The following is a 23,149-nucleotide window of genomic DNA, read 5'->3' on the forward strand; positions in this document are numbered from 1 at the left end:
TTTTGCCAAACCTGCGAGGAATCACGTGTGAGAGGCTCTCAAAACACGCTTCTATGTCAGAATCAATACTCCTTCTCTCTAAATTCATATCATTTGGTACAAAGAAAGTGATCTGATGAGCTATTAACGTCACCGGTACATCAAAAGCAATGAGTCATTATCAAAAATAATTTTATTGATTGAGACCGAAGCAAAAGAAGCGAACAGAACAACAGTGTTTTTTTTTTTGCGATGACCAACCGAGGCTTTACATCACAGACAAAAGCTCAAAAACAAATCCCGCTTATTCTAAAACCTCATCCAGTGTGAACATATGCGCTGCCCGCTGCACAACACTTCATAAACAAGCAGCGTAGCTGTTGTGATGCAAGATTCAAAGATGTGAAGTAACACGCACGCACGCACGCACACAGACACACACACACACACACACACACACACACACTTGTCATGGACAGTAAACCACCTCGAAGGAGAGGAACAACAAAAGGCTGCTCCGCTCTCCTCCGGAGGAAGTTAAGCGTGGATCTGCTGGTCACAGGATTCAGCAGTGATCCAACGGTCAAACCCACAACGCACCTCGCCACTCGGACTGAATTGTCTGAGTATTAAAAGAAATGCAGTAACATTTATTTTAATACTGAAGCATTGAATTAAACAGAAATATGTCAATGGTTGATTTGAGGGGAAGGAGTTAATCTGTAATTAAAGCTGTAATTACTGCTTTTTTTATTGTTGTTTTTTAATGTTGAAAAAAGAAATTGTGAATGAAAAAAAAAAATCTATATACTCGTCATAATAGACAGAATTAGGTATTGGCCTGATTAAGAGATATAAAAAAAAATCACTGTTACAAATTAGAAAAACCTAGTAAAATCAATTCATTAGTTGCATTCACTTCATATGAATTAGTTTTTTTTAAATTAATCTCATACTGGGTTTGTCCTTCTTAAGTGGTCAAACAAAAACAAAATTGTGATCCTTAATTTGAAAACAGAAACCCACTTATAGAAATATACATCTATGTTCACATATTTTCCATAGTTACGGTTCTCCCTAAAATAAGATGCAAAGTAAAATTAAATAACCAAACCAGATATTCAAAGCTTTAGAAATGCAGCTAATTTTCACTTTCCCCTTCGCTCTGTTTAGAGAAGACACATCCAGCTGTAGGTAACAGTTAAGTGGACCGTCTTAGATCGCCCTAATCTGGACACATCCCCTTAAAGGAACCCCAACCGTAGCCTGCACGGACCTAATGGACGTTAATCATTGCTGACTCATCTGAAAATGGGACACCTTCTTGCTCAAGGTAGAGCCACTTTGCCCCTCCGCAGCCTCAGGCGGTTCTTGAAGAAAAGATACATGGCCAGAAGACACATGGAGGAAAGGAAATAAAGGATGACACACAGGCTGATGTCCACTTTGGAGAACCCGATGCTCAGTACAGACACCCAACGTGTCAACTCGGCCTCCCCAGCGAAGCGCCGGCCTGTCAGCTCTCGCTTCTGCAGCCGCGTCCCCCGCTGCCCCGCGTCCAGCTCGAAGTCGGCTTCCAGCGGCTGCAGGCCCACCATCCCGAGGCCGGCGTCCAGATCCGGGCCGAGTCCGAACACGGGCCCCGGGGCGCGCTCCTCCTTCCTCTGCAGGCTGCGCTGTTTGACCCGGGTGGCGGCGGCGCCCTGCAGCGCCTTGGCCTTGTAGTGCTGGTTGACAAAGGAGTCGAGGTCCACGATGTCCTCCGGGACCTCCGGAATCCTCAGGCCCACGATCCTCGGCTTCCTGTGGACCTGCCGCCGGCCGCGGCCCACCACCACCTGGGGTTTGCCCCAGGGGTCCGTGTCCGGTGTCTTACGCTGCATCTCATCCGCCGCTGCCCTTTCCCCACCTTGCTCCCCTTGGTCCTGCGGCCCCTCTTCCTCCTCTTCCTCCTCCTCCTCCTCGTCCTGCACAGTGGATTGCGATGGCAGAGGTTGAGTCATGGAGTCCAAGGCCTCCCTGGCTTTCCTCTCCACACGCTGCTGGGATAACAAAGCATGTTTTTCCCTCTGTTTTGCCAGGATCTGGCTTTCATCTTCGAGGTGGTCTGACAGGATGAAGAAAAGAAAGACAAGTAGACATCATTTCTAAAGTCATCACCTAGAATCAGACGCTCTACTCATTATCCTCAATTGATCTGAATGAACCTCACTCTGACTCAGGGAACTCTCTCTCTTTCCTACTCTCTTTACAGCAGAAAACAGTAATGGTACACTGTAAAAAATGCTCTCCATAATACATACTGTCCTTACATTTAAAGATGAATAGAGATGTGATTTAGATCAAACTCTTTCAATTCCATAGAAGGGCAAACTCAAATTAAGTCTTGCAGCGTAAAGTAAAAGAAACTACAGTAAAAACCTTAAAAATGGGTAAAATTGTACTGTACAAAAAATGTGGGTGGTTAAGGCAGACAGTTATCAAGGCTCTTTGCATGTGTTCCAATAGCTGATGATGGAAATGTTTTAATGACAGATAGCATTATTTTCAAAAAAGAGCAAGAGCTGAATCAATGACCATTGTATTTTTTAGCAAAGGCAGGTTGATGGAAGAAAAAAAAAAAAAACTTCATGTTTGGCTAAATACTTGATTTAATGAGAACCGAGCTCTTCTGAAGACAAACTGTCGTTATCCTGTACCTGCGAGGACACTGCTCGATGAGAAGTAGGACACGAGGAAGGGAAGAACCTGCTGCTGGTTCCACCTGTGGTCCCCGTTGTCCTTGGCAGAATGGCAGGCTGGACACATCTCTGGCGAAGGCCACTGGAGCTTTGGGAAGTCAGGGTCTTCACTCAAAGCACCTGCAGAGACAAACTCGGTAGTAGAAGTAATGCTTTCCACCACAGACCATATTAGGCATTGCTTTGTATACCTTAAGAACATTGGCTGCCCATACTCTACAAGTACATTTCTGAACGCAGGAGTTCAACATTAACAGACGAATAAGTACCTCACCACCCTGTAGAAGCTTATATACAAAACCCGATTTATCCCATGGATTCAAATTCATGGTCACACACAGGAATCACGCAACATAAAGCATCCAGTCAGCAGCCTTCACCCGTTGTTGTTTCTTTTATTCTCCTTGTTGGTGCATTGACTCGAGGGATGTAAGTGCTTTGAGGACTGGATGCAATCTACCGTGAACCCATTTGATCTTGTCACAGAGCTCGTAAAAAACTAAGTGCCTATATGCATATGTGTATGTATGTGTTTAAGTGTGTATATGTAAATCATCTGTCTGAGTTTTTGTGGGCACGTAATCTAGGGATTGATATGTGTGTGTGTGTGTGTGTGTGTGTGTGTATATGACAGCGTCTAACAAATGATCAATGGGCTTCTGGGATGTCCCAGTGGGAAGGGTGGTGAGATAATAGATGTGGCCAAAGTGGACAGCTCCGCCACGCACAAACACACACGCAGACACACAATCCCTGTTTTCAGGCAGCAGACCTCGGTGGTCGGGACCACCTGTCTTGTCCCTTCACACCCCTTTGAAAGCAAAGTCCAATCTCCAAATTGAACAAGAGAGCAACACAAACCTCAGAGGGGAGCTGCCCTTTTAATGAATTAGAAACTTTCTCCTTAACATGTTTTCTTTCATGTAGCCGCACGCGCGCACGCACACACACACACGCGCGCAGACGCACACGCACAAAATACTTATAGACAACAAACACACTCTGCAAAGATGCCCACAAGGACACACACACACAGGGCAGAATCTAGTAATAAATTGTTACAGGCCATTGTGTGTGTGTGTGTGTGTGTGAGAGAAAGAGGGGAAAAGGGGAGCAGCAGCAGGTCTGTCACTTTACAGCACTGTCAATTTACATCCTCCACCACCTCCGTCCTGCTCCCTCCTTCGTCTCCCTGCCGCTCGTGATTAATCTCAGTCATATGCATGCGAGTACGAACTCTGCATACAGTACTTTACATAAAGGATTCATCAATTTTACTGTGTCCTGGATTGGCTGCCAGTGTGTGTGTGGGAGGTGGAGGGGGGGGCTTTTATACATTTCAGCAGGTGAGAGCAGACGCGTGCCCACTGTTACACACACACTGCTACACACACGCGCGCGCCACAGAGGCCCCCAGATCTCTTTCCTTATTCTAATCAGCTTGCCACGTTTGCGGCAGGGTGACTTTAGCCATACCAGCCATATTGAGATTGCCACAATGGCCTGTCACGGCGATGTCATCACCGCCGCGCATACATATTCATCAGGTATAAATATGTATTGTTCAGCACGTCAAACTAGCTTCCTCAGCACTAATTCTCTAAGTGAGGATCAGCCACATGCAGAGCCATCAGGCCGCTGGGTAGTGTGCATGATGTTTTTATGCCCGTTTAAATAATTGAGACAAAATCTAAACTTCTATAATCTAAATCTGTTCGTTCACATTTGCGGGTTATTGTAAAAAAGGAGAACCAAGCCAATGAAGATTTCATGGATGACGCAATCAAGTCCGAGAATCACTTCCACTCTGCTTCAGAGAGCAAAAGGAGAAGTTACTGACACAATAATGCAACATTTCCTTGTAAAAGTCACTGAAGTCCCAAAAGCACAAAACAGAAATGAACAGATTGCCCTTTTTGCGTCAAACACGAGATTGAGATCATTGAGGCTCTGCTCATGTGAATAAATGCACCACCCATTCTCCTTTAAAAACCTCTCCGAGCTGTTGGAATGACTTGATTGTGCCTTTCAAGCCCAACTCAACCCCGCACCACGGTTGGTCTTACACTCAATACTAACTAAATGAGACCATAATAAAGCATATCATAATCACATCTTAAGGCAATGGTCACCGATTTACAGTTATCGCTCATTGGGACACATTGCAAAGGATACCTGGGCTAAGAAAGGCACTAAACCCTGTGCTGCGGGTGTACACTCAGCCCTGAAGGCAGCTCGGCCTGCTGCTGTTTAGTCTGTAGAAATGTGATTCAGCCTGTTGACAAGCAGCAACAGGACGGAGCAGCCGCTGGTCTTAATTCTGCTGCTGCGAGGAGCCAGAGGGCCCTGGGGCCTCTTTGTTGCCAGCTAAATTAATTGTTCGGACGCTTTACAAATAGCGGCTCTTTCATGCATGGCTGCTCCTGAAAGGAGGGGCGGGGGCTGCCTGCTAAAGAGCTCCACTTTAGGCAAAGGGGAGAGGAGGGGTTGAGTGGATGGAGGCTCGGCGTGTGCTCTCCTCAGGGAGACGCCGCCGCTTATTGCTACAAACACAGCCGAAAGCCCCGGCCTCCTCCCTCCCGCTCTCCTCCCGATTCACCCGAGTCATTCCCTGCGGACCCCCTGACTCACCCTCCACCATGACTAACGCCCGCCGCCACACGCCACAACTTGACCCATGAATGGAAAGGCTGTGTGTGTGTGTGTGTGTGTGTGTGTGTGTTTGGGAGGGGGAGGAAAGAAGTGGGGAGCGTGTGTGTGGCTTGTGTCATGGCGTTTGCCACCTGCTGTCGCACAATACCTTGGGAATTGTGTGTGTGTGTGCCTGCGTGGGTGGGTGGGTATGAGGAGGGCTGGTTCCTGGGGGACCCATCCCACGAGGATGCTGTTGCCATTACTTGTCAAGCGGTGGATACGAGTCCCACGGGATGACGCGTGGAAAGAGAGAAAGGCCACAACAGAGATAGAGGGACGGAGGGAAGACGGATGGGTGAAGGTGGCGGGTTGAGCAGTGTTTAAGTGTCCGGGGGAGCAGACACTCGCGGGGATGGGGGAGTCTTTCTGGGGCCCCTGCTGTTCAGGACACAAGCTGTGCCTCAGATAGAAGAGGGGGGCGTCCACACACAAACAAAAGACAGTGATTTAACAAAGTGGGCTGTTAATGAGAGCCCGGTGCCTAATAAAATCATATGAACACCGACAAGGGAGGAGGAATGCTAACAGCTGTTTAACACTCACGAGGCTGAAGTCCAGAAGTGTAATATGCTGATTCAGCACGGCCAAAAATTTGAGAGAACTCATAAATTCATACATGCGGGACAAGATGCTGAAATCTCCTTTTTGTGTAAAGCAAATTAAAAGTCACTAAGTGGGCATTATGCTGCATTGGAATATCTGCCCTAGATGGAGATTCATACCCACAGATTCCCGGGTGACAGTGGGAGGACAGTGGCGTGTGGGAGAGAACCAAAGGGTGTGAGAAGGCTGAAACACAGCAGAGGGGATCAGGAGAAAATGGATGAGGCCGAAGCAGATGACACTTGGAGGTCTAAGACGGGGTGACAGCTGGTGTCTGATCTGAGGATCCATCCTTCCTCCTCCCCTCGCCCCTCTTAGTCGCATTACAAAAGACAGACTGACCATTAGAGGATCCCCCAAAAATGAGTAAGAAAACACTTAAGATCTCACAGTGTGAACCGGCACAGAAATACTCCAATACTTGCTTGAAACTTTTCCTTTTGTTGGTTTTCCATGGGCAAAAGTTGTGGATGGTTCTTTGGAATCAGCAAGGGTTCATGCACTCAACCTTTTGTTCAATTTTTAATGGCAGCTGGCCGCACTTGGCCACAGCCAACAATGTACAGGTGTTCCTTTATTTGGTTACCAATGACATAACTACAAATGTAGAACTGTCCATCAGAATCCAAATGCAGCAAATCAACTTGTTTGAGAAGCTGAAACCAGAGAAGCTTTGGTGTCTTGGAATAAAACCCCATTCCCTTCCCCCCGTGGTGATTGTTTATTTATCTGGAGCTTCATGCCGAGGCCTCTACTGACAGAACCTACCTGCCAGCCGGTTGTTGACGCGATTGTGTCTCGACCAAAGCCACAGCACCGCTGACGACAACGTGTTCACCTCCACCAAACTCTCCTCCGCCATGATCTCAAAGTGCTCGGCACACGCCCGGCACCCGAAGAAGCTGCGGACGTAGCTCCTCATGGCGCTCAGCACCTCCTTGGGATCTGGAAGGAATGTTGATCACAAATGATTGGACAAAAAACAAAATCACAATCTCCCTCCTAACAACAGCGTTGACCCATGTCCTGATTAATGTGATGACACACAAGTAACGTGCAACTGTGGTTAGAGCTGTAATGAAAAACCGCTGCTCTTGTAAAGCTGGTTGTCTCTGCACATTAAAAGGTACCGCTAACTTGCTAATGGCGGTGTGGCTCCACAGCTTCCTGGATTCCCACGGTTATGTGGGCCAGGAGTCACACAGAGCTGGGTTAACCCCATATTGAGATGAATTATCTGTGCGAATGGGATAACCCATTCTGGAGATTAACTACTGTTAACACTGTGTGAATGGTGGCCATGCTGTTGTCTCAGAGCTTCAACAGTCCACAAACATATTCTCCCGGAGCCGTTTGCTTTTGTTCTCGGCTTAGCAGGACCTTCAGATGTACCTTAATGACAGCGGCAGTGTGTGTGTGTGTGTGTGTGCGCGAGAGAGACAGCCCTTTGTGAAAATAAGGGCGGGCTTGAGTTCAAACCTTGACCAACATGTTCACACCTTTCTGTGCAGCGTGTGTGTGGATGAATGGAGCCTCGTGGTGGGACGCATACTGTACACCACGTGTGTCTGTGCGTCCACTAAGCCGCTGGTCTGTGGGGGGCCAGATGGGACGCCCTTTCGGGTCCGTCCATCTGCAGGTCACGTGGCGGTCCGTAAACCTCGGGATTAACCTCTGCGTGAGTGTGTGTTGAAGGGAGATTATAGTTCCTGCCAGGAGCGGAGCCTCTGGTCATCTGCCTGTTTTATTAACCACTCACATTCCACTAATCTAACATAATCCCTTTTCACGCAGGCACAATTAGGCTCAAATGTAGTTGCCAAAAAATGAAGAAAAAAAACACAGAAAAATGTGGTCATGTGATTATGATTTTTGTTTGTGTGCGTGATGTGTATATAGGGTCAGTGTAAAAAAAAAAAAAAAAAAAAAGGCTTTCCACTAAACATTCCCTGGGCTAATTTGTTTACACAGCCTCACAAAGCCCTCATCCTCTGTCCACCCCTGCATGAACTTTCAATGGGCTTTTTCATTCACATAACAACAACCTGTGTGTGTGTGTGTGTGTGTGTGTTCGTACCCGTGCCTCCTGCCTCCTTGGCCTGGACAGTAAGAACATGGAAGAGGCTCCACATCCCACAAGGGTAACGTCTAAAGTGAGGTTGTGAACCCTGACAGCCCACCCACCTCTCTCCTTCAGGCAAGGCAATGTTTGGAGACTAAAAGAGAAAGAGGAAAAGCAAGCAGACCGACACTCATTACTGACGGATGGAACCTTGCTTTCTCAACGACGAGTTACTTGGTCTGTAAAAAATCAAAAGTAAAGATGAGGTCCAGAAATATCTTGTTTGTCCACAACACAAAGATATTCAGTTAATCGTCATAAAGGAGTAAAGAAACCAGAAAATATTGAAGGTTTAAGGTGGAATCAGGATATATTTTTTTTTATTTAAAGAAAATTGACTTAAAGCAATTACTCGTTTATCAAAACATCTGATTAAATTATAGTGAATGACTAATTGATTCATTGTTGGAGCTCTAGTTTAAACTACTCTCTTTTAACACTAGATTTTTTCACTGAGTTTTATTTTGACAAACAGACAGACGACAAGAAGTCCTGTCTGAGAACCCCTATAACAAAAGCATGATTTAATCCTGTTCAAATAATATTATCTAAAACACTATGATGCCCAGTTGTTTCAGGAAATGTGGCATTTGAGTGAGAAAAAGAAGTAAATGCACACAACCTCAACCTCGTTTGGAGCGAATGTCTAAATGCCAGAGACAGAGTTAGGAAGTTTTAAAGAACTGAGAGGAATTCACTTTTTGATGGTTGCATCAATCAGCCTTTTCCTTTATATGGGACCACAACCTTTTTTTTCCTCTTCTTTTTCCAGCATCTCCCAACCTGTTCAACCTAATGAAAGCCCTTCCACGTAGTTTTCGTGATCAATAGGAAGTCAATGTCAGGTTAATGGCTCAGCCCTCCACTAATGAACAGAAGCTATCCAGATCTCTAACCACGAGCCACAGTTGAATCCGATAACATATTTTCTCTGACATAAAGTCGTTTCTCTCTATGCAACGCGTTGCCTTTGCTGGCGTGATTGACAGGGTTACTCACATGTCAATAGTAAAGATTTGGTATGCGCGCGTGTGCGTACAGACTCCATTTCCTCAGAGTCTATTCATACCTTTCCATTGATTCATTGATGAATTGATTTGCCTGCTAAAAGCTAATGATGTAAGTAAGTGACTCTTTCAATTTGAGAGGGGCGGTACTGGAGGCATGCAGGCTTCATTCCAAAGACAACAGCGCATAGATCCTCAGCCGGGTGGCACGGAGACAAGGACAAAGTGCACGCTGAGGAGTCTGGATGTTTGTAAAATAAAATGTGCATCATATTCACACTGTAGGATTTTTATAGGAATTCTGACGATCACATTTTAACATGTTCTGAGCGGCCAGGTATCACGTCGGTGCCTCTGACGTGGTTCTGAACTGATTATGTGCCCAGACTGACAGGTGACCTTGATATCTAAGTGGAGCGGAGAGGCTCCTCCGAGACGGACGTCCTAAAATCATTTTGCGAGGCGCTGATCTCCGTCTCTCCCTGTACGATGCCCGTTTCAGGCTCTACAACGTATGCGCCTTTTCTCAATTTGCTTTAACGTTCCTCCTCGATGCCGCTTCAATGACTGACAGACCTCGGAATCCGATGAATACCAAAAGGACAAAAAAAGCAAGGTGGAAAGCTATTGGGTATTCCATGTGAACGGCTCCGTCTGGACTCACCTGAGCGGCGTTATCCAGGATCTCTCTCAGTGCCTCGTAGGAAATCTCCTCTCCAGTTTGGTTCTGTAGCCAAGCGTTTAAAGACTTCAAAAGGTTCACCACCACGGGACGGCCTGGAAAGTACTGCAGGCAAAAAACAACAACAAGGGTGTCAAAAAGGAGACAAAAAGCATTGACTACAACATTGATTACAGAGCAAATGTGATGCAAGAAGGGTTGCAATTAACCATTATGTTCTTTACCGATCATTTGTTTTGATTATTCATTAGATATTACAAAAATGTTTTGGGGCGAAATGGACAATGCTAAAATGCCATGTGCATTTCCCCCCACGGTTTAGTTAATTGAGAAGTAACACGACTCCTGCATACACTCAGTTATATATGTATGAGTCTTCACTGAGAAAGTAATAGCTCATTAAAAATGACAAAAAGTCCTTTCTTTACAGTAGATGGAAATCTAAATGTTGAACTTTCCCTTGACATAGAAAATGACAAAAAAACAAGCTCATGTTTAAAATTAAGAATCCTTTTACCAAAATGATCTGTTAAAATCAACATCTTCAGCTTTGTTTCCCATCGTTTTGTTCCTTCCAACACACAATGAACCCAGCAGGGATGTAATGAAAAGATTATCAGATGCCAACTCATCTCCAACTATATTGTTCACAAGGTTCATAAGCTGCACAGAAGTTGTTTTTTCCCCTTTTTCCCCCTTACAAAAGAAACTCTCTAAATGTGACAGCAGCAGAACTTAAGCCTCTTCCTTCATTAAGATCCATTTCCTAAGCCACTAACAACCACTTAAACACTGTCTGCTCAGCGCTTCCTCCTCATGTGTATTTACATCCTTTCATACGGCCGCTGCCACGGTAACAGCCACAACTGGGAGGAAACATGAGCCTGTAACTAGCAGCGGTGGGGACATGAAGAGAAAGAGGAAATCCAGCTGATGGGTGTCTGGTACCGGCGATGACAGAGCCAAGACAGACACGGACAAACGTCTCTTCGCACATACGTTACCGACAATAGAAACAGCTGATGTCTTCAGGGAAGAGCGCTTTAATAGATATCAGCTAAATCCGTTACCTATTCTTACTGTAAGCCTCTTTGGAAAGGTGTATGCCAATAGTCTGGTTTCTCAGAAATGTTACGCAGCAAAGGGATTAAGGTTTTTTCAAACAACAGGCAAATAATACTTCTATGGGCACTTTCATTTAGATCTGTACTACAGTATGTATGTGTGTGTATATATATATTTTCAATCATCAATCATCTATAGTCATTAAACAGGGAAAAAACATATGATACATTTTTCTAGTAAATCAACCCAGATTGACTGACTAGTTTTTGCAGTTCCACTTTGTTTTGAAAGACAGAACCAGAATCATCTCTGAACAACACGTGTATTCATAGTTCTGGGACTAGTGCATCAGGACTAAAGAGGTTCACGAAGTTGTGGTGAATCCGAGGGAGAATAAATAAAAACGAAAGCAGACATGAGAGCCAGCTGCCGTCACCTTATCTAATTTGCATCTCTGAGTCTTTTATTAAATTGGCTTCCACCCTTTCTTCACCTAAATATGCTTACACACACACACGCGCGCACACGCACACACGCACACACACACACAAGCACAGCTTTCAGTCAATGGCTCTGCCGTGAATTCATCGCCCTCTAACAGGATCTCCGCGTTGCACCCCGACCACTTAACCAGGCCCCCGGCCATTTGCTTAAAACCTCCTCGTCCGGCGCTGACACAGCCGTGCTCTGTGCTGCGTCCTCCCCTCTGCGCCGCAGCTCTCTCCCCTCCATGCAGCGCCTTTCACCCGTTGAGTCAACTGGGCCCACAGAGAGCTGTGTCGCTGTGTGCAAACACTGCGTGGTCACGTCGGTGAGCACCGGACCATTAAAGTCCAAACCATTAAAGTTAAAACTTTACACCACCAGCTGCACGGCATGACTTAGTGACACAGCAGATCGCAAGTAAACTGGTCATTTAAAATAAAGAAGAATTAAGTAATCCTTCTGAACATTAATAATCTACTAGAATCACTTTCTATATTTTTTTCAACAGCAAACATTCTCTATTTAAGCAGCAGATATCTGTCCCCACACACACACACACACACACACAGACAATAAGGTGGAACTTAAGGAGCAGACAAAGGCCTCGGATGGGAGCTCACTGCTGGGGAGAGCGGGATAACAGGTTTAGGTCTGGATCTGAGGTCCTGATGCCACCCGGTCCGAAAAGCTCATTAAACACCCGTATGAATTTAACCAGAAGAGAAGAGCGCAGGTGTTTCACACTAATGGGTTTAAGTTGGCGTCGCCAAAGCAACACTATTCATGAGCGACCTGCTGGCCTGAAAGCTCAGATGTTAATGACGTGCAACTTTATCGTAATACAAACAATATTTACGTAATCAGATACCTGTCAGCGGCATCTTAGTAGGTTTTATCCTATGTCTCATTTGACTTTTGTTTCCTCCCCGAGCTCCCCGGCCTTGAACATTGATGGTGCACAATGTCAATCAATATGCCAATATACCTTTCACTCATTGTTGAAGTTGTATACGTTACCGGGGTGAAGTCGGACATTGATTTAACAATTCATAGTTTAGATTTGTTATAGCAAAAGTCTGTTTTCTCACATGAAAGATGTATTTACTTAATACGTTTCTCCTTCGTAAATACTGACCTTCAAGAGGCGTTATGCTCCTGGAGGATGAATAGATAACACGCACCAGTTACACAACTAAAACTAAACAAACTAAACCAGACTAGAAACTAGATGTTTATAATGACATTCCCATTTAATTAATTAAAAGATCACATTCAATATTGGAAAGGCCAAGTGATCAAAGAGTGAACCTTTTACATTTTATCATCTCTACTAAATATCTCCCTGTGCATTTGTTCTCTCCATCATCAAAACACACACATCCTCTAACCCTGCGTCCCTCCTGCCCCCCGTACCAGTTGGACCATGACAATCCCCTTCACCCCGGCAATATGTCATCCTGATCCGATTAGTATCAGCAGCACTTGAGAAACCGCAAGCTCCTTGTGGTGAGGGTCCCAGGAGGGAGGCATCTGTTGGCTGCACCAGGGGCAGACCAAGCTGTGTATGTGTGTGTGTGTGTGTGTGTGTGTGTGTGTGTGTGTGTGTGTGTGTGTGAGTGACGAGAGGGGGGGAGGGGGGGCAAAAGACTCCTTGATAACAATCTAACTTCCATTCACCCGAGGGAGAGCTTCAGACACGTGCCATGCAAACAGCAGCCCCATCTTTAGACCCAGGTTTTGTTTTCCTCACTACGGGGAAGATACAAAAAAAAAGAAGAAAGTTAAGTGAATAACAGAAACGGGACCCATAAATACAGCTGGCTTTAAGAAAAGCACAGAGTATCATTAGGAATATAGGTATATTTGAACATTATGTCCCGAGCCGATGCGTGCAAAGGACATTGCCTGCGTCCCGTTAGTCCAAAGCCCCCCTTTGTAATTCTTTGTTATATTCCCCTTCCCCTCTGTCCCCTCGGGGCTGAAAGGCTTCTTTCAAGAAAAGCAGGATAGAGGTGTAATCCTTAAAAACCTCGCTGTAATGCTCTCATGCTTCCCAAGATCCACTTTTTTTAATCCTAATATACATGTAGAGGCTTCATAAATCCGGCTTCAGCCTGACAAGACAGTAAATCTAGTACATTTTATGAGCCGGTCATAAAAAAATAGAAAAATAAGAAAAATAACAACCCCCATGTTTACATGTTTGTGTGGAGATGCAAGGATGGGAGGATTATGGACTGAAAAGAAACAAACAATTCAATTGCAATTCTTGGACGGAACAGATAATATTTTTTAGGTCAAGTAAAAACATGAAGGAGATTAGATTTCTATTAACAGAGATTATTTTCAAGATTTCCACAACAATTCGACAACAAGGCGATTGACTCAATTCTTGAGCAAAATTCCTAGAAATTTGTTTTTTTCATCTTCTAAACTATTTATGTTTTCTCCATATTTTATATAATGTTTTATAATTTTTAAATCAAATAATGAAAATAACTCAATTTAACAATAAACATTAGTTTGTTTCTGTCTCTCCAGCCAACATAAAGCCAAATCACAAAATATCACCCATGGCAACGCACCCCTAAAGTAAACAAGCACACTCCAGTAATTATTCAGTTAGGTGAAAATTAAAAAATAGTGCATCATGACTGAGGGGAATGTGTCACAAGCACGAATAGATGACACTCACTCTGTGGTCAGGACATAGCGAGTCACTTTCACTCTAATCTAAATCACATGACTCACACAGTTCACTCTTCTGATATTTACATATTGCATCAGTCTAGGAGAGATGATTTCTCTACAAATCAACAGTCATTTGCATATAGACGAAAAACGAACAAAAGAAACCAGACGTTCAGGATTCTACAAAGCTGAAAATACTTTTCGCTTAAAAAAAAAAAAAAACGTCTTCATCTTAAATCTAACGTCCCTTCTGGTTTCTCACCTACAGCACTTGCTTGTCCTACATGAACCGATCCTGAAAAGCCGACTGGCAGCGAGGACTCTGCCTCTTTGAAGCGAGATCACTCAGTCAAACAGGCGATGCGGCGCGTCACAATGAAAGCCTCCCCAGCGACACAAAGCCCGCTGAGTCCCCGCTGGTCCATCATGGTAGGGGGACAGGGTAAAAAGACCACTGGGACCTGCTGCTATTGACTAAACAACCCGGGGCTAATGGGAGGCCTGGTTGCTCCCCCCCCCCCCCCCCCCCCCCCCCACACACACACACACACGCGCCTCCCCAGAGAGGGCGATATAATCACAGAGATTGGTGGCAGACGAGGGCTGTGAGACAGACTGGTGCGTAGCCAAAAGGGACGGGGCTAGCGGGCCAGGCCTCATCCTCGCCACACGTTTGCCTGGCTGGCTCACTTCGGCGAGGGAAACCAGGAGGAAGGAGATCGCTGACGGGGGAAAAGATGAATTGGAAGACGGGGGGGGGGGGGGGGGGGGGGAGGAGCAGCGGTGCCGGCTGTGTCCGTGTCAAGCCTCTGGGCTGCGGGCGGGTGGCAGCCACACTTCAATCTCCCAGGGAGCCGACGTGAAGAGGGCCAACAATACCCAAGAGAGGGTTTGTGCTCCTGCTCTAGTCAACCGTGTGTGTGTGTGTGTGCGGAAAAGCACAAGTACATCCAACCAAACAACTTGTAAATTTTCTAAAAAAGAAAATGGATTCAAATGGAATAAAAAAAAAGAAAGAAAAGAATGTTCTCCTATCCTGGAAAAAAACAGCTCAAAACCTACACCGTTAACATTTAGGTGCCTCACTCCCCATCTGGTGGTGTCCTTTTGCAACTACACATTGGCAATGAAAGCTTGTCCTTTTTTGTTTTCAGACTAATTTGCTGGTTTGTTTTATTAGAAAGGGACAGTTTCAGTGTCTATGACTTCAGCTGTTGTTGTCGTCGTCATCATAGTTTACAACAACAACAGTTTTAAACAAACCTGTTTCCTGGTGACAAAACAGTGAAGATAGTGTGAGGAAAAGTGAATGAGCTGCTTATTATACAACAGAGTGCTTCTAAATTGAAATAAACAATGAAATAATGACAGATTTGTACGGGACGTGTGACATTATTAAAAACATTTTGAGTTAAATCTTGTGGCAAAAACCTGACATTCAAAACAAACACTGAAAATCCAAATGTTATGAAAACAACGAGCTGTCATTTCTTGCATCCTGTCTGTGTGCAACATACGCAGCGGCCCCTCGATTGACTTTACCTTCGCCAGGACAGAGACGTACTCCCTGAGAGAAGTCAGGTCCCCTCCCTTTACGACAGTGTGAGCAGCCAGCTCCACGCGCAGCGAGTGATGCAGCGTCGACTCCAGGTCGGCCATGTACACTCTGGACCTGGACACACACACACACACACAACAGAGCACCCGACGTGTCAACACAAGATACCACCGAGCGCTCCGAAGGACAGAAGCGACGAGCTTTGCTCATGCCTGTTGAAGGGCTTCCACGGCTCCTGCGGGTTGTTGGCGATGAACCCTGCGGCGACCGGTGGGGGCTTCCCTGACCGCCTCACTCCCGGCAGGCACTGGAGCGCGTAGGAGTAGAAAGCACGAGCCTCTATGTTGCTGCGGGAGAGAAGGACAGGTGAGACCGAGTAAGTGGACACGCGTGCGTCCCCTTTGCTTTGGACGATCATCCCGTGAACGGAGAGAGCTCATTAAAAACTTGTTTCTCCGGTCTGCTGTGAAAGAATGTGACCCACCCAACACTTTATAAGCATTAATTAAAATGCCACCTGCAAGTCGAAGGGTGTCACTCGACGTCGGAGGCGGACCACACGGATGCTCTTATTGCCAAGTGGGAGCAAATATCGGATTCCCGTTAAGAAAATATTGAGCGGAAGCTGCCATGGCAGATTGTTAATTCCTATCACTTTGGAATGGAATGCTAGACAATGGCGTTTGGGTGTATTGTTTGGCTGTCCACAAGCTTTTTGGCCACATGGCTTACAAACAGCCGAGTCGATACAGCCATGTTAAAACCCATCCTTTTGTTTGAGAAGTCCACTGCGATAAAAAAAACTTTTAAGACCCGTTTTTTTTTTCTTCACCCTTGCGTGAATGCATTTTAAATCCTGAACAGACGGAGCCGGAGCAGCGTGGAACTGAGAGATCATTTAGCCATGTGATAACCCTGCAACTGGAGCCATTAATGTGCTCTCTCTCCCTAACATCCTCCTCCCATTTGCTTTCTCCACTTGTCAGTGCCAGAGAGAAAGAGGGGGAGAGGGAAAGAGAGCGAGCGCGAACATCGTAAAACTGGAACAGGATGGTAATAAGGAGGATGGATCCTCTGTGCCCGCGCTCGCTCCCTCCCGGCCCGGGACTCAATTGCACCCGCGTGTCTGGTGGGAGTGTACAGATGTGGAGGGAGAGCCATTCATCCAGCGATCCCAAGGGCCGACGGGCAGGAAGGCATCATGGTGGGCTGGGAGGGAATGCATTCACCTGGGACCAGCACACATTACATGCATGACGGATGTGAGACGCTCCCACACACACACACACACACACACGCATGCATGCACGCACGCACACTCTGCTCTCCCAGGATCAATCAGACATTCAGTGATGAGGGGAGGCCATCTGTTGCCGGGTGCGGCTGGGGCTTGTTTGGCAGGTGAAGCCAGAAAAGCAATGGCATTGTTTTCATGCAAGAAATTAAAAAACCTCCCCTCTGTACAGTGATGGAGATGAGGGGGGTTGGAAGGGGAGAGATGAGGGGGGGGGGGGGGGGAGGTGAATAAATAAATCAGCCATAAATCATTTCCTTTTTGCATTTGTCAACTAAAACGAGTCCTCTTTGCATGCCAAGTTATTGAAGCAGCCAAACAAAGAGGGAGAAACTGCAGATGAATTTGCAGGATGAGGAACGATCAGCGCTGCTTTATGATAGGGAATAATGGGAGGGATTTTGATGCTCTGATCCCATTAAAAGGCCAGATGTTTAAAAGTATTCTCATGAATAGGGTTCAGATAATGAGCACACGATGCAGGTTTAGAAAGCAAAGTCGCGGCGTTAGGAACAATGAAACCAAAGGGAAATGCACTGTGTTGGTATTTCAGAGAAAGCTAAATGGAATTTACTGTAAAAAAGGATTGAGCTGCTTCAAAGCTAAATTTAAATGTACCAGGTATAGAAGATAAAAGGTGCCGCTCATTTCCCTACCCCATCCACCCACTTGCTTGCTTTGGAGTTTTAGTTCCTCAATTGACATCAACATATATTTAGCTCACTGTTTTTTCACCTGCATGTCTTTATCTATTTTGAATCCTCTCGAAATGGCAACAACATTTCTTTCCAGTTTTGTAGCAGTGAACATTCCTGAACTTCACAGATAACAAGAGGCAGTACTGGACAAGTTAGCATAGGTTACATTCTGTAGGAGGTGGCGCTTGATCTTGTTACGCTGTGGTAGCACTTACAGTTTGACACCACCACAATCTAACCGCGGCCATTTGCATGTTTACATAGCGGGTCGGTCCGCCTTCGGGCTGTTCCAAAGCAAGCTATTGTGCAAAGGAACAATAAAACCTTTAGACCGCAAGTCTGCATCGGCACCGACTTCTCCTACAACTGCCGTTGTGAAAAACTGGATGGATTCACTCAAGTGGTTTCCTGCACACCCACACAGGGGTTTTCACTCAGTCTGAATAATTACACATTTTGCTCAGTTGGTGTCGGACAAGACTTTGGTTTTCTGCCAAACTCATGGCGCACGCACTCTGACCAACATTTAGCTGGACACAAGTGTGTATGTGGGTTGAGCAAAAGTAGTAAAAACATAATAAAAGAAGAACCCACCATCTGTTATACGTAACATAATATTTATATAAATAGGCGTATCCACAGTTACTGATGTTTAGGAGGTTTTGGAGGGAGGTAAATGTGTCCTAAAGGTTTACTGCTTTAGTATATTAGGCTGCAGATTCTCAAGCATCCCATCATTTTAATGTCTAAGAAAACAAAGAGTTACTGTGCCAACTGATGCTTTGAATGTTAACACCAGATCCTTTAGCTCGGAGAGACCTACCAGACACTTGTTGTGTTTGTAAAAGTCTACATGAACGGGTGTGAAAAAACTCTTATTACCATATGGGATGCATTGTACATAGATAATACAATTTAGAAAATAATATTTCAATTGGGTCATCGTCAACACAATGTACCTGTATATACCTGTGCATGCAGACAAACAGCATAATACTCTAAATACAAATGGCAAAGCACACTGTCGTATAGAGGAAGTTAAACACTGCAGAGATACTCACACTTTGAGTTTGGTGAAGTTGCCTTCAGGAGAGTAAAGGTAGCAGGAGGGAAACTCTGTCACTCCCAGTTTGGTTACCAAACCGTCTTCAGTGCTCAGGACTCTCCGCACTGCGACGTTCTCAAACTGTAACAGGTCCAGGGTCACCTGAGCAACGGAGAACACGCAGTTAAAAATAAAATAATAATAATTTGTCATTATCCAGGTGAGGTTAATCTCTCTTAATCCACACATTTTCTCTTATTGGCTGAGGTTAGAAGAACAGGAGAGAAGTTGATTGATAGGAAGATGGGCCGTTACCTCTCGGCCGATGTAAGATGTGGCGTCTTCAAAGATCAGAGCCAGGTGCTGAACGTTGCTGGTCTCAAAGAAGCTGTCGATCTCTGCTTGGCTGGTGAGAGAGACGAGCAGAACGTAAAACGGGAATTTCAGGTGCGAGTTGGCGGGAAAGGATTAAGGAAGTCCAGGATTTTAAGGACACACTTCTTAAAACAAAACAGGGAACCTTCTGGTATAACATTGGTTTCCTTTCATTTGGTTTCCTTTCATTTTACACATTTTTGAGTGGCCTATGACAGGGGAAGAAAACCTCATGCCCGGCACCTTCTGACCCACAAATAAAAATAAAGTGGATTTCCTGCTTCCTTTTCCTGTACCAAGGTAATAAACTCTATAAACTGTGCCTGAACACAAGTAAGGCAGTTTGTGGCCAGATCAGTGAGGCCTAGTAGAGAAGATCCTGAAGACTTTTCTTCTTAGTGGAAACATTTGATTCCTCATTCTGTCACGCAAAAAAACAACAGTGTAACAGCGGTTGATGGCATAAGATAAAATGATGCAACATGATGGAACTTTGATGAAGACAGAGATAACAAGACTGCAACAAAAGGAGAGGAGAAAAATTTCACCAAACATAAAACCAGAATTCCAAACTGTTGTGTGTGGGATAGAACATGGAGTCCTTTACAAGCTGTCCTTACAATGCGGGTAACAGGGATTAAAAATTAAATAGTATAGTTAAATACCATTACCTAGAAATATTCTTCAAAATCAAAATGAATCATAAGTGCAGGTCATCAGTAGCGAGGACAGATTCAGAAGTGGGTGATTGACAGGTAGAGTAACGCTTCTAAATTGGTAATGTGAGTGTGTGCGTTTACCTCGTGGGCTCCAGTGGGGGGCAGGCGGGGGGCCACGGCTCCTCGTGGTTTTCCAGTTTGTCTATGATCATGTGACGGAGGACCCGGACGTCATGAGTAGAAGCTGGAAGTCAAAGGTTATGCTCAGTTGGTGATTATCATTGACTAATGACTACCTGAGCATGTGCACAAACTACTACTAACGCAGTTGCCTGTGTGTGTGTGTGTGTGTGTGCGTGTGTGTGCCGACGTACTTCTGAAGCTCTGTCCAGTAGAATCAGCCTTGGAATAAGCATGGAAGAACTGCAAAGGGAAGAAGAGACAGAAGGTTTAGGTAACGTAGGAAGTCCGTGAAGGGAAAGAGAGAAGTGAGATCCGATGAGACGGCCCTCACACAGCCACGAGAAAAGCAAAGCCATGTTGTGTAATGTTCGCTGGGGAGGGGAGGGGGTCAGCTTTCGCCTCTGCCCGCCTTGACACCGAAAATCCCTCCTGGTTAAAATGAGCCGCAGATGTTTCGGCTCCATTGTGCGTTCAAACAGAGGGAGCCCTTTGTTTCATTGGCTCTGGCTGGATGACGGAGCGGAGCGACTTTGAAACACACACTACTGCTGACTAATCAAACAATATTACTTTTACAAGGAGAAATAGATATATATATAATACCTAAGATGCCAAAAGTGCTGAATAAATGTCAGTGTTCACCTTTAATGGCTTCAGACGGATAAAAGAACAAAACATCAACAACTAGTAAACTAGTTAACAACTAAAACATTGTAGCGAAAGATCAATTAAGAATGAAAAAACAAAAATCTTGAATTCACTCTGGTTTCTCAAATACTTTTAAAGAGGTACCAGCAAATAAGCAAATATATATTTAGTTTCCACAAATGCATGTAAACACTATGCTCTACGTGCTAATCAAAACCAAACATAGTGTACACGTGTTGAATAAAGGCAGCTTTGGGGCATGTTGGAGGAAAACTGTGAACATTCCTTATTTTATGGCTTCTGCAAAACACCAGCTCACCAGGCTGAAATACAGTGGAGTTCTTTCTGATGAATATTGCTTTTATCCAAGTAAATAAAGTTTTGAATAATCTACACCTGCTTCCCTCATTTGTTCATATATAAGGACTAATTAGGGCTAAAACTTTTTTAAATTGATCTTGTGAATTTATTCAGCTGTCTGTGACACTACTGGAGTGAAACATTTGAGGCTACGTTGACCATCTCTGTTCAATAAGTGGATTCTCTTGGCGTACAGGTTCACATTCTGTATAATACCTTGATAGTGGGGTATGCTCTGATGCCGAAGGCAGTGCAGACCTTCCTGTTCTCCTCTGCAGCGCAGTCGATGGCTGCCAGGTCAACAGCCGGCTTCCACTCTGAAGAACAGACATGAAATAAAGCCAAAGTAAACATCGAGTTTACCGTCAATGGCACCAGACCACAGTGGACGGGGCCCGGGGGTCGTTCCCTGTCCCATGCGGGCCAACCTGTATTTTGCAATCAGATAACTTGGACGATAACATAACTTTGTGGGCCCACGCAGACAGATTCTACACGGCTGTGAACATTTGACTCGTTATCAACATTTACTGCATATCGTAGATGACAGACACATATCCACAGATTGGTTGCCATGGTGACAGTGATATCTTCTGCACGAGACCCTAATTTCTCTAGTGTTCTCCTCGAATAACCAATGGATGCTGACCCGACCGATTCAAACTCCAAGGCATTTGGTACCGAGACACCAGTTGCCACAGTTGACAGTGTGCGTTTGCGTGTGACTGAAATACACCGCGACTGTGTCAGGCCTCCTGCCATCATTACACCACCCTTCTGCCCTCCACCCTCATCCTAATTGTATTTCCCCTCTCACGGCTCTGTGATATTTATTCCGGTATTTTGATGTGGACAGAGACTCATTAGATCACATGCTCTAATTAACAGGTACAAACAACAGCTTGGTTGTTCTCACCCTTTTCCAATGCACATGGAAACAAATACAGCGAGGTGCAACCGTGACGACATTAAGAGACTTTTGTCACGTGAATAAAACATCAATCTCTGTGTTCACAACAATCTCTCCTGGACTACGGTGAATGAGAGGTCACTGAACAGCACAGCTGCAGCTGGGTGTCACCAACCTTTAATGTCTCTCGCCAGGCTTTTGTAAACCGGAGAAAAGGCAATACAGTGTCCGCACCACGAAGCGTAAAATTCCGCCAATATAGCGGCCGTGGAGTTGATCAAAAGCGCCTCCACGTTGTCCGGACTCAACAGGAGGACTTGGTCCGAGGCGGTGTACAGCCCGGCCTCCGCCACGGAAGGGAACAGGAGGCAAAAACACAGCCAAACCGCCGACGTCGCGCTCTTTCCGGCACTTTGTGAGATTTCTCCGGCGAACCGAGACGTGGCACCGCCGCAGCGCCGCGCCATCTTCCCCCCCGCTCCGGCTGCAGAGCGTCGGTGTGGACGCGCCGTAGTTTTCACCTCCGCGACACACCGAAGTTGACACAACTTTTCTCCCTCACTCTGCGAGGCTGCCAGCGGGCTTCATTGGTCCCTCCCTCCCTCTCTCTCTCTCTCTCTTTCCCTCCCTCGCGTTCTCTCTCTCTTCCTTTGGGGTTATCGCAGTCCTTTAAAAAAAAACACATCAAGGAACTAAGTGACGCACGCGCACGGTTGTCATTTCGCTCGTTAAAGTATGACACTTAATTTTTGACCCTTCGCGGCTCTCGTACAGGAAATAACTTTGAATGACTATTGGTGTTGAGAACTGCGATGTTTTGAATCTATTTTGACGCTCACAATAAGTTAAATCGATATGCTCACATACTTATGGAAAAAAAACAAGGCTGTCTTTGATGTTTCTTTAGTTTTATACTAAAAGACCAGTCAAACAGACATGTTATATGAATATTTTTCTGTTATAGTAGCCTACATTTAATATGTATGAAATTGAAACGTCAGTCAAATTTTAGTGGCACGGTGGACAGAATGTTAAAAATGATTGAAGGCACGGAATCATTCACCCAATATTGCTGTAAAATTACAAATATATCATACTTAAATATCCCAGTTCTAATCGAGAATGGTGCATTGCAACACAATGCAAAGTTTTGATGTTGTGTAACTGCCACATTCAACAGATTGATTGCAAAACTGCTGCAACAGCTTTAATATCTCCTAGATTTTGACATTTTTAAAGACAGTTACCGATGTATAATGTTAACATTTGTTAACATTTGGCGCGTAAGGACGAGTTTCCTTGGCCTGGCATCAGTGCTGCAACAACACCAAAAATAAGTGCTTCAAACA

General features: G+C 45.2%; 1 protein-coding gene across 1 annotated transcript; it reads right to left on the reverse strand.

The window, feature by feature from the left end:
* Positions 1-160: 160 nt before the first annotated feature.
* On the reverse strand, positions 161-22,535 carry qsox1 (quiescin Q6 sulfhydryl oxidase 1). Its single transcript, XM_037469142.2, has 13 exons — positions 21,976-22,535; positions 21,107-21,207; positions 20,074-20,122; positions 19,841-19,943; positions 18,981-19,071; positions 18,682-18,827; positions 15,841-15,975; positions 15,613-15,742; positions 9,811-9,933; positions 8,095-8,233; positions 6,786-6,962; positions 2,679-2,840; positions 161-2,086 (listed from the first exon to the last, which is right to left on the reverse strand). Exons 1-13 carry the CDS (start codon positions 22,265-22,267, stop codon positions 1,308-1,310), a joined length of 2,427 nt encoding a protein of 808 aa, XP_037325039.2. The 5' UTR covers positions 22,268-22,535; the 3' UTR covers positions 161-1,307.
* Between the last annotated feature and the right edge of the window lie 614 nt (positions 22,536-23,149).

The sequence above is a fragment of the Pungitius pungitius genome, chromosome 7 (assembly GCF_949316345.1).
Source record: "Pungitius pungitius chromosome 7, fPunPun2.1, whole genome shotgun sequence".
Classification (NCBI taxonomy): domain Eukaryota; kingdom Metazoa; phylum Chordata; class Actinopteri; order Perciformes; family Gasterosteidae; genus Pungitius; species Pungitius pungitius.

Bases quoted from the DNA above. Each gene is read 5' to 3' on its own strand.
- qsox1 (XM_037469142.2), bottom strand. From the start codon at position 22,267: ATGGCGCGGCGCTGCGGCGGTGCCACGTCTCGGTTCGCCGGAGAAATC. The intron at 9,934-15,612 runs GTAAAGTCAATC...TTTTGCCTGCAG, and splicing joins ACGTCTCTGTCCTGGCGAAG to TACTTTCCAGGCCGTCCCGT. The intron at 6,963-8,094 runs GTACGAACACAC...CATTCCTTCCAG, and splicing joins CAAGGAGGCAGGAGGCACGG to ATCCCAAGGAGGTGCTGAGC.